Raw genomic sequence first — 13,290 nt, 5'->3', positions numbered from 1 at the left:
AATATTTTTACATAAGAAAGAAAATGTTTTATTTCGAACATAAACTTTAAATTTTTAAATCCACAATATAATCTGTCATATTGTATTTTTATTTTTGATATTCATTGAATAAATCCTGTTGTGTTGTTATTAATTTATGAAATTGCTGTCTAAAATCTTAATTTGAATAATCTACCTAAATAAACTATTTGGTTAAATAAGCTACTTTTAAACTCTAAAATAATACAATTTAAAAAACCTTTCTACGTATTTAATAACAAAATAATGCATTCATATACAAAAATATTATTTTTTCAACTAGAGTTTTATTTATGAGAAGACGGCGTATTGTGAAAAATTGAAATTCATATAAAAAAATAATTTTAATTAGCTATTAAAATATTCATTTAAGAAAATATATATGTACATTTGTGTCGGTTCTGTATTGGTGCACTTAACGGTCAAATCTAGTTTCAATATTATGTTCATTTGGTTATCTCTATTAGTAATTTACATAATTTTTTTCATGAATTCATATCATCGACTTACATTTTCAATATAACGTGTAATATTACTTTACCAAATCGCTAAATCACCAAACCTCCATACCTATACTAAAATGCAGACTACCCTCAATGCCTTGTTCACAAATTCACAATGAAAAATCTAACTATCCGAAAAACCAAATATTTCTGCTCATCCGACCAATTTACTACCTATGTTATTGTAAGTGACCGATGGTGACAATGCAGTGAACTCGATATCATATTGTATTCTTACTAATGTTTTTCTAAAAAAGTTTATTTCAACCCTGTACTTCTCAGCTCCATAAATCTAAATTAAAAACATAATTAACTACTCTGTATTCACTAATATGCCAGTACGACTTACTGGAAGTAACGAAATCTTAGATAAGTCATCATTTTCATTTCTGATAATGCGACCTTGTAGACGCTCAAATTATAAAACAGTTAATTTTTAATCATGTCTTGATATTTACAAATACTAACTACTCATTTCTTCAATCATCATTAGTATACCTTGTAGATAACTATCAGAAACTTGCACCACACAAATTCACATCTGATACTTTCAAGGCTCTTGGCAAACACGATTATATAATGTGTATCAAATATAAAAACTAATTGGAATCAACTTTCTCAATTTTTCTTTGACTTCAAGCTTAAAAATAATAACAAGGATACTATCAATCTATCCCATCCACCATGATTAAGATTGAAATATTTTATAAGACCAATCATGGTCCAAAAATTAAACAAAATAGAAATATAAGTAGAGATTATATACTTTAAATTTGCTAAGTATAAAATATAAATGAATGTATACAACTATATTCGAGATTATTTTATTTCTATATCTTTGAATTATGCTTCATTATTATAAGTTAAAACTATACTTATTGTACCTAATTTTGATAATAATGAATTTTATCAAGTCTACTGAAATAATAAATGTATATTATAATTATATATATATATATTTAAAAATATTACTAACTTTTACTTACTATAAGCAGTATATTTATATTTCATACATATAAAATATGTAGATTGTATTTTTATATATATTTATACAGTTTTCTTTAAATTGACGTTACAAAATATTTATATTCAAAATAAAAATTGGTCTATAAAAATGATTCAATACATTTATAAACAAATAGTGTAAAACATAATCGAATGTATTAACCATATAACAAATTATGCACATTTTCGATGCTTGTATATACATTTTAATTGATACTTGAAAATATCTCAATATAATAACGTAAAATAACTATTTGGTATACTAGTATTAAATAAATAATAAACATATTTTATGATTATTTATATATTTAACAACAATTATACCTTAAGGTATGTGCACACTAATAATAGTGTTTTTCCATGTCTGTGTAATATATAATAATCAATTGATGGACAAATGAAACAGTAACACAACATAAACCCTTACAGCTGTTGAGCTGTAACCCAATCTATAATGACATTTCAAATAAATTCGAAAAAATCAGAAATAGCTGGTATGGCTGAAACTTGTTTGCGCACATTCTACAATTTTTACCTGAAAAATCGGAACTCGTTTGCGCACACAGTTATATTAAATGTACAACTGGTTTGCGCACACGAAAATAGGGAGTAAGGAGTCAATAGAATCAGTCAAATATTACATAAACTTATGGACAAGATATAGATCTGGCGAAATAGACCAAATGAAATACATGAAAATAATGGAAAACTGTTTTTACGGAAAATAATAGACACGTTTACCAATCATATTATATTAAAATTAAAATTTAGACAAACAAGTATTATATTATTTGCATTTTTAACATATTATAAATTTATTAACAATTATTATTAAAAAGCAAGTATTAACATGCATTTTTAACCATACCTATGGATATATTCATAGACAGTCCTAAGTCTGTTAAGTGAGAAGGAAAATATATGTAAGTACTTTAATAATTTACTTATAAAAAAACAAATATTAATATGCTAGGTATTAAACTATTAAGGTCTAAAAGGTTAGGCTAAAAGGTAACTGTGCCCAAACCACGTGCTTGGTTACGGTTCAACTGTTCCCAAACGAGTGGTAGTTTTGTGCCCAAACAAGTTGTCTTTTTGGTATTTGTGCGCAAACCAGTACCACCCGCTGGTATAGGTACCACGTGCTTATAATATGATATTGTGATACTTGCTATAATTACATTCAAACAAAAATTATCTACCTGATCTACAACACGTTTGGACTCTACAGTCTACATTTGTCATGTAGTCAATAAAATACATTTGAAATATTCGTACAACACTGCAGAATGGTGAAGTTTTGTACACCATAAATAAATCACAAACATAACACAACTACAACTGTGCTCACACCACAAGTTAAATTGGAAAACTCCTCGTCGGAACAAAAATTTGCTGGCTCATTTTTACCTTGGACATAACATACACGACCAAGGGAGAGATTGTTTGAGTTATTTATTAGTGGTATCGGCTACTAGTCGACCACCACGGCAACCGTCGCCGTTGCCACTAGAGTCACTGCCGATCATTCGTCCGAAATCCCCCCGGTCAAATGAAAGTCCTAAATCGAAACGAAAAGTTTTTTTTCCAGTCCGTATTGTATTATTTTTGCACTTTTTTCCATTACGGGAAAAGGTTTTCCCGTCCGTTCATTTTTGACCGTTATGGGTGCAGTAGTGTAAGATTTATGGCCTAGGTTCGAAGACCAGTCGTCGGACAGCGGAAGTGCGCGGGACGGATATTGAACACGCCTGCTGGTGGGCGATGGCAGGGAAAAAACAAAAAGACAAAAAAAAAATTATTTATGAAACCGACTGTAAAGTCACTGCCAACGTTTTTCGCGTGTGATTTGTGTCGCGCACTGGTCGCAGGCACTTTATTTTGGAGGTTTTTTTTTATAACACGACCCCTTTCGTAGAAGAACGTAATGGTTTTTCCTGACTAACAATAAAACATCAACATATTTCGACGTTCAGTATTTTTCTAAAATCGAGTAAGTACTTAAAGATAATCAGGTTATGCCTAAATAATATAATATATTATTGACAAAAATCAGTTAGAATTGACTGCATCATTAATAATTGTTATGTTAATAAAGGTTATGGTAAATATACGAAATCCAAAGTTAAATAACATATACAGGGTGATTCTTTTATCAGACAACACTCCTTATTTCAAAAACTATTGACTTTTTTCAAATTTTTTTTTTTCAAAATTTTAGATCCATCTTGTTCTAGAACTATATATTTTTAAAATATTTTCACCCTTGTATTTATCAGGTAAACCATTATCAACTTTTGATTTTCAAATGACAACCTATACTCAAAATATCATAAACTAAAAAGGCTATTTTTTCAATGAGTTTTCACGTTTAAATTTTCATTTTTCGTTAATCCGTTTACAGGATATAGCCTTCCAAAGTTGGGTGGTTTTGGGTGGTGTTTGTGTGTTATAGGTGTACGAGTATGTTAGGTGGTATTTACACACGAACATCCTATAAGACAAGTGTTGTTTGATAAAAAAAATCCGCCTGTAGAGATGGAAAAAATAAGATAATAATAATGCTGATTTACAAAATAATTAAATGCGATATAGTGTAAAACCTGCTATTAAAAAACATAACATTTTAAGTTTTAATTACAAAAACATAAATAATTATTAATTTTGCTAAATATTACAGAGGTGGCCAACTTGTGGCTCGTGTCTTATTAAAAAATAAACCAATATTTAGATACTTATTAATCATAAACGATAAAATTTAACTATAAAAATGTTGGCTCTTGAGACTATTGTATTTATCCACGTGGTTCGTGGACGTATTCATGTTGGCCACACATGAAATATTATGATAATTTATTTATAGATTTAATTTTGTAACATTTGTTACCTTAATTTGAGATCACCATTATTCATAATTTCGTGATTCAACTCATATATTATATATGTTTTTGAATATCAAAATATTTAAAATAGTTAATTTTAAAAGTTTTAAAATAAATATTATTGTAATTTAGTTTGCCTTTTAAAATAATAATAATAAAATATATATACAACATTCATATAAATACATAAATAATATGCACCTCATGCAACACCGTGACTACTGTCAAACACCTTCTAACAGAATGCCTCCTCACAAAAGATGCCAGAGAAAAACTCATGCTCCCCAGCAACCTATGTGAAATACTAGCACCAAACACGGAAAGAACATCTTCACTCCTAGAACTTCTCAAAGAAACGAACCTTCTACAAAAAATATAGCTATATATTTATTGATATCATATTATTTATCTTATATACTTTTCTTCTTTATACTCTAGTATCATTATGTAAATATAATTAAACTGTAACATGTATATCTAAACGCCAATAACCCTTGTAGTTGAGACGTATTTCTAAATTAAAAAAAAAAAAAAAACATACATAATATATTTTTTTTGCACAAATTAGTGTCTATGTATCAATATAATAATATCTAACCAACAACTATATTTTAAAATGTTATCCTATCATTATTTATGTATTTCAAATTAACCGGAATGCTTTAAAAACTACAAAAATCTCAAGGGAATTTCACTGAGAATTTCGTTAGTATATTCAAAATTCTAATTCCTTATATTGCTGTTTAACTATCTAATTATAAATAGTTTCACAACAAATCTATGATGTAGAGTATAGACTATGAATTTTCATTAGGCAAATAACTAACACTAAATTTTAAAGAACCTATTGTCTTAATATTAAATTATTAAACAACAATATAAGTTCATAATGTTCACATTATAAATAATCAAAAGTTATTGATAAGAAAAAATACATAATTTTAATAGAGATTTGGCAACATCAGTAAAAGTGTAGTGTAATATATATAATATATTATTAACGAGTATATACATATATGTATAAACATCCCAATTTAATTCTTTAAACAACTTGATGAATTTTTTTTAGATTTAATTTGCGGCAAATAATATGGAGTAAATTATTACAAATATATAAATTGGATTTCGAGTGTAAAATTGTGTGAATCAAATATTCAATAAAAGCAAATTATAACAATGTAAAAGTTAATTTGGGAATATAATCGTTTAATTTGCTTTTTTCACACACACTGTTCTAAAATATATTTATTATTTAAACCCGTAGCTTAAAATTGTCTTTAAAAGTTCAACACTATGTTTATCACCTTATCCCTAAGGACAATTCTTGGGTAAGACATTTTAAAACCATACTAGAAAGAAAATGGGGAAATGGGATATTTATTGTATATGTACTTTCGGTAGAAACAATTTTATCAGACACTGAATAGAGGCAATAAAAGTTTGACGAAAAAAAACTAAAAGATATAAAATTTAAATTACTTTTGAAATTGATAATTCATTATTCTTTAGAGAATTTTTATTTTGGGAAAGTCCTAGGGAAAATTTTCATTATTGCCTAAAGTTAAGACAATACGAATCCATACTAATTTTCATCTGACAAATAATTTTATTTAAAATAATAGTTTAATGAAAATAAAAATTTATATTTAATACTACTTGACACCTATACACACCAAAGTGAAATAATATGTTCTTTTATATACATATATATTATATATATAACCCAAATATGTCAATATAAACTTATGAATAAAATGTTATAAAATATAATAAAACGAAGACTGATTTACAACTAAAAAGTATATCTAATGAATCTTTTATAGAAAATCTGTGCAGAAATATTATACTTGATTTTTAGAGTATTAAGAAAAAATATTAATTAGTATAGGTAACTAAGTAGGGAGGTACATTTCGAACACTTAATAATACAACATCGTCACTCTCGCCATTATTACTGCAATGTTAATGCACTAAAGTCAACAATATTATGTATCTGAGCAAAACAGCATAACTTTATAGAACATAATTTATCATTAAGTTACACAATAAAAAACAACATCACAAACACATATTAAATACATTTAACTTTAAATCCTCATGACAATATACGTAATAAACTAATAACTAATAGAATAATCATTAAATATAGTTAATACAAAATATTACAGCTGCTATTTATTTGGTATATGTTTTGTTTTAATTAAACCATCTAAAATTATAAAACATTTCAAATAGATATTCCATTATAACACGGGTGGGCAATTGTCGGCCCGCGAGCCTTTTTTATCTGGCTCGCGCTACATTTTCAAATTGCATCATACAATTTTATTATTATTATCTACAAAAGAGATTGACATAAGCTTTTGGAAAAAATTACCTATTCTAAAATATCCACTTTTACGAAAGAAGCCGTACATGCTTAAAACTCACACTAAACAATATTTAATTAAATTATTTTTAATAACCCTTTTTGTATTATCTATTACATTATAAGCAAAAATGCTAATTGAAATGTATATTTTGTATGACTTTTTTTTATTTTGCTTTCTATGCTGAGGCCCGCAAGATTTTAATTTTCTAAAAATTTGCCCTCAAGTAACTTTGAGTTGCAGCCCATCCCTGCATTATAATGCTAAGTTGTTATTTTTAATTTTAAGATGATAGTTAACACATTTAAAAAACTAATACTAAATTTAAATTTATGAGATTTTTTATTAATTTTAATTTTTTAATAGTAATATTTAATTCTTAACTTAATATTTACGTAACAGCCGAGATATTAGCGAAACCATAGATTTAAGAACAAATGTTTATCGTATAAGTGTATAACTATAATAAGAGTTACCTACAAATAACTTCTATGTTATTATCATTACTCAAACAAAATAGGAATAAAAATAAATATGAATTTCAAATTTAATGTTATCGAGTGTGATAATACGATCATTGATCATAGACACTCAAAATAGTAAAGGGGCTTAAAGTTGAATCTCAAGTTTAATCTCAAGTTTAATGTTACATTTTAATATATTCTCAAAGATGTTAATATGTATAATAACATATTATAATGTTGAACTAAGTCACATTTTGAACTCTAACATAGCAGTTTATTTTGAAATAATAGTTTGATTCATTAAAGTGTATTAGAAAAGAGAAGTTTTAATAGTTACAACTTCTAAATGAAAATAATTAACGTGAGTTCTTACCGATAGTACCTTCTTGCGTTTAAGGGAACATTTGGGCTCTATACTCAGACAATTCAAATTGAAAAAACGAGGCACTTAAAACAGTGTGGTCGACAAGTGTATTCCTCCATCTAATTTTATAGGTATGTTAGTAAGCTTTTATCCTACAGCTGTGGTAGACAAAAGTTTTGAAATCCCAAACTTTCAGAGATTAGCCCACCTTGTCTGTACATTGAATTCACTAAAAGCTCATTTTGATCAACATGCCAACAAATAAGTTACATCTATTGGACTTTTAGACTTTTTTTCCTAATTAAATATTATTATAGAATATTTACTTTATTTTTTATACCACAAAACAAATCACTATAATAGTCATGTCTAATACTGGTTGCATTTAACCGAAAATTTAAAAAAATGAAATCAAGCATAGATATAGTTAGAAAATGGAGTATATTATAATAAATCAAAATATAGAAATTGTAAAATTATTTGGTTATATATTAGAACTTCTAGCTTAAGTATAATATTTCAACTTTAACTTGAGCTACTTATATAACACATTTTTTTTTTTAAATGTCGTTCCTAAAATCTGTTAAAATTCACTTTATGTCACTATCTATATCATAATTTTATAGCACATACCATATTATTATTTTTTAATTACATAATTTAAGACAAATTTATTTGAGAAATATAGGTTTTTGAAGCTTAGAGTTTAAGAATATAAATTTTAAATTACCTATGCATAGTTCAAATTAAATAACTTGAGTTTAAATCTATAAGAAAAAACGGTTTCCTGGTTTAACGGGTTTAAATTAATTACATTAAAAGTATTTGTTTCAACTAAAATCAATTTGTTTTATGAAAATAAAAATATTCATATAACAGGCCGCGTGTGATAATATCTATACTATTATGGAAATATTATGATTAAAAAACAAAACTAACCAATCAAAATTAACGGCTAAAATGCACTTTACAATTTTTAATTTTTTTTCAAAAGACCTAATTACAGTCAAAGCTGATTTTGAAACTGTTAAATTTTTTTCTTGTGAAAACCATTATTTTGGAAGCCTTTCAAAGTTTAAGATTTTACGTTTATATGCATGCGTGTAACATTATTTTAATTCCACTCGTAGTAGACTTAGGTGAGTTGTTTACTTGGATTTTTTTTACCTAGGATTAAAAAAGTTATCTTACAGATAAGCGATAATTTTGTAATGTCCATAATACGTTCTAGAAAAATTTTGCAGTTGTGGTCCCGTAAAACAAAAACACACTGGTATTTATTATTATATTGAAATAATATTTCAATCGAATCCATTGGATAAAGTATCATTAGTACAATATTTACTTTAAAAACCGAAGGTTCAATTTTTACGTTTAATAAGAATGATGAGTATTATAAAATATTGTGATTTAATGTCCTACATAATGTAGATTGTAGGTGGACATAAAATAATAGGTGTATTGTTTATTATACAAACATTCGTAATTAATATTACCTATTATACAAATATGTAATCTATGCATGTAGGTATACAGTAAACGCGCGGGTGATTTGGCACAAACGATGATAATAATATATTTTATAATCGGTGTACTCGTATATGCGACGGGTTGGCACCAGTTGACGGCGCTTCGAGATCTTACATAAAACATAACTGAGTTTAAAAGAAAAAAAGAAAGAGATACCCTCAATTGAAAAAAATTAAAACCACAACGGTGATAATGACAAACAGCGGACAATAACCTATGCATCCGAAAATTATTAGGTCCCTATAAAGTATATGTATTATACATTTAAAGGTTATAGGAACATAGGTAACCGAACCTATTTATAACCAAAATTATAGATACCGGTAGGCACGTTATATTGTTATATTATAATAATAATGTCTATTGTATATATTATACAATATCGTGTCTATTATTAGGGTGTATTTATCAAGATAAACGAGGTCTGCATGAAAACAGTAAATTTTCATCACTTACCTGTTTTATCTGCAGTGTACACCAACACCATCAGCACGCAGGACAGCATCATCATTTTGGGTTGGCACGAAATATTTGGGTGCAAAAAAAAAACACTAGAAGAAAATTTTCGTTTTTTTCTTACAAGACCGCACAAACACAGGGCGGCGCGTAGGAGGGTGGCGGGATGCGTGTCCCGCTGCACTGCACTCCCCACGCGATAACACGGTTTGCTCACGACCAAAATAATATTTGTTTAACCACAGTGCACCGACACTTTTCGAAGTGACTATCCCGCAGGATGTGCACTGTATATATAAATATATATTATTATTATTATCACCGTCACTGACGCGAAATCTTTTGGCGCCGAACGCAACGTGAGAAAATTCGAAAGCAAAAAAAATATTTTACGATAAGAACTAAAACCCGTAACCGCGAGAAATATCGCAATCTCCGAAATTTTCGCGAAAAACTCGTTTACGTGTGGTTTACGCTGTGACGTGAATCCGGAACGCAGGCGACGATACCGGAGTGACCGACGCGAGCGAACTGATGCGGTGTCGCCGAGTTCCCGATGGCGATGCCGGCGGCAGCTTTCGATTTTCATGGACGGTTGCCGTCCCTCGCGCGCGCAACAATCGCGCCGTCGTCGTCGTGCAACCCTGCACCGTCGCGGCCGCAAGGACGATATAACGGCGACGTGTTTTTAAAACCAGAGCGATAATCGGTCGCGATTGTACATACCGCGATAGCGAGCCGGTTATAGAGGTAGGCGTAGAAAGCTTTTCCACCAATATGGAATTACCTCTCCGGCAAACGTAGGTATATACCCGTTAATTGTATGTACCTACGTAGCTATATTATGTTATGATGTGGCACATAATACCGTCAAATTACTGTTGTAAATGTATATAATATTATCTTGTACAACACTTATTCACTACAGGTGAAATATAACTTAGAAGCACATAAATGTTTTCCTGGGCAATGGGAAAAAGGTATATAGTTGAGTGTGCGGTAAGGGGAAAAAATACTGAATATTGACAACAAACAATGGCGCTACTGCAAAATTTCCCCAAAACGTACGAACATCGATAAGAGCGTTGCGTTTTCCATAAATTCTTTGGTAATGACAATAATAGTAGTTATACTCTCATTTCTGAGATAAACAGCTTTTCGGTTAATTCCATCGATATAATATCTCAGCTAATGATTGCCGCTATAATAATTTTATTATAAAACCAAACTATCCATCTCGAAAATCTACTAAAAATCTACTTAAAAATTTAGGCTAAAAGTTTGGGTTAAGCCAGTGAAATGTGTGTACAATACAAAATTATTGAGTTGAGCATACTTTCAGAAAAGTTATGACCGTCATTTTATATCACTATAAGCGCGTAAGTGGAGAACGTTAAATAGCATTCACGTTTTGATTTTTTTTTTACATATTATACGCCTAGCAATATAATGTCATGATGATTTATTGTTTTCAAAATAGTCAGAAAAATAATATACACGGCAAGTTATCAATCATGTCCACACAATTTTTTTTCTTTAAATTTTTATGAATTCATTCAAATTCAATTCTGATTTTTGCAATTTTTTTTAGATCCAAAACCTATATTTTTGAATTTTTAAACTTGTATGTAATAAATAAATACTTAAAAAATGAATAGTATAGTGAAACAATCTTTTGTTTTTCAATTAAGAACCTCATCCGTTATTTAGTGGAAAGTTTTTAAAAACTCTGATGTAGGTACATTCCTTAATAAAAATAAAAATTGTATTGAAATGTATAATATATAAAGGATAATAGTCCTTAAAAAAGGTTTTACAAAACTATTAAATAGATGTATAATATTTTAATATCTCATATTTATTTTATCATATACTTGGAACGTTTTTAAAAGTTATTAATATTGATAGCTTAATATATATATCCTACATTTTCAAATCACCATACCACTAATGGTCTGATATCTTATAAATACATTATTATGGACATACAATTATCCTCATACATACAAAGTTAAACAACTAAAAATTACAAGTTCGAATTTTGATTATGATTCATTAAAATTAACCTATCTAATCTATAAATTATTGAAGAAAAAAGGGGTGAGCAAACTTCATACAAGGAAGTGAATCACACTGTATAATATTATTTGCACGTGGGGAATTCGAAATTTGTTTTTCGTTACACATAGTTGCCTAAACGGTATATTATTATTCAGTCAATTTATATATTACTACACAGTCTCAATGGGAATAAAAATAAATTTGACTTATGTATTTTTAGAGTTGTATATCTCACACAACTTAAAAATACTACAAGGGACAAAAACGAAATATGAGTTATCGAGACTCGGCTGTAAAAATGTACCGTACAATCAGTAAAAACGTGTGTCCCGACGTCGCACTCCTATATTAAATATAAATACCACACTGAAGACTGAAAAATAATTTTATTTTTTATGATTAATCAATTAATTAATTTTTATTTTTTGCCATTACCCTTGAACATTTAATCGTATTTCTTAAATTTATAAAATTATATTATACCTATTACATTATTTCCAATTATATTATCAATAACGTTTTATTGATTTGTGTATTTTTTTCGAACCCCATTAGACTTATTAACTAATCGTATTGCGTTCTGAAAGTATATACTGCTTGTGCCAAAAGCATAAACTTATAGATGTATATTTATTAGTCGTAAAAACAACACTATCGCCGTCACCCATTGGTTATATATTTTTGTTTAATTATTATTGATACTCTCAATAAATATTTATTTTTTACCTTCACGTAAAGCATTTTTTTTTCAAACTTCGAATCTTTACACGAAAAAAAATATTTTTATTTTTTATCTCAGTACTTTTTAATTAGTTGATTATTTATATTAATTTTATATTTCATTATTTATATAATATAGTGGTTGAATCATATAATCAAAACTTTGGAAATATTCCTAGCTACATTAAGACATTATTCCGAATTTGCAGTATTTTAAGAAAAAAAAAATATTATAAGATATCAAAATAAATAAATAAATATTTTTAATTATCTTTTATAAAGTGATATATATGTTGATAAAATCAATTATATCAAGTTAAAAACATATTTTAATTACATTAAATTAAATTATGTGTGTACTTTTAGTAGTTGTTGTTGATATAGACGAATAATATATAATATAATATAGCTAGTGCGTTATTATATTATCCCGTCGACATGGTGTACTATTTAATTTATAATACAGGAATAACATTATTATTAGTTTAAACATTTATAATGATATCATTTATTCAAAAAACGGTGCACAGTTACATTGCTAAAAACTGACTTACAAGTAATTGTAATTAATCTGTTTCGTGCTTTGTGAGGCAATGTTCTATGGCGTCTTACAAAATATCTTATTTAGTATTTGTTTTGGCTTCTTTTTCTGTCATATGCATGGCTTCTGGCTTAGGATTGTTACCTCTTGAATAAGAAAACCGACATTTAATAAGGTTCAAATTATGAGTTATGTCATTTTAAACCATGTAAATTCACTATAATAGTGTTTATACATTTTTTTAGTACTCAGGTATCTACTGAAAGGATGACATTATAAATTAAATATTTATTGTTTACCTTATGACGTGATGTATATATAAGATGGTTACCTACACTCTTTTAAACTTGATTTAGTATTAATCGATGTTCAGATAT

At 27.7% G+C, this 13,290-nt stretch overlaps 1 protein-coding gene across 2 annotated transcripts in view; it reads right to left on the bottom strand.

Annotated features, from left to right (window-relative positions):
- LOC107165682 (zwei Ig domain protein zig-8-like) overlaps window positions 1-10,108 on the bottom strand; it is a 411,467-nt gene extending 401,359 nt beyond the window's left edge. For both annotated transcript variants that reach the window (XM_089219352.1, XM_089219353.1), the window contains exon 1: window positions 9,592-10,108. In XM_089219352.1, coding sequence (XP_089075478.1) covers window positions 9,592-9,646 — 55 coding nt within the window. In that variant the 5' untranslated portion in view covers window positions 9,647-10,108. The remainder of the gene's footprint in view (window positions 1-9,591) is intronic.
- Between the last annotated feature and the right edge of the window lie 3,182 nt (window positions 10,109-13,290).

Source organism: Diuraphis noxia, unplaced genomic scaffold (assembly GCF_037042655.1).
Source record: "Diuraphis noxia isolate RWA-SAM2 unplaced genomic scaffold, SU_Dnox_SAM2 contig0002, whole genome shotgun sequence".
NCBI classification, from domain to species: Eukaryota; Metazoa; Arthropoda; class Insecta; order Hemiptera; family Aphididae; genus Diuraphis; species Diuraphis noxia.
This window is presented reverse-complemented; position numbering and strand designations above follow the sequence as displayed.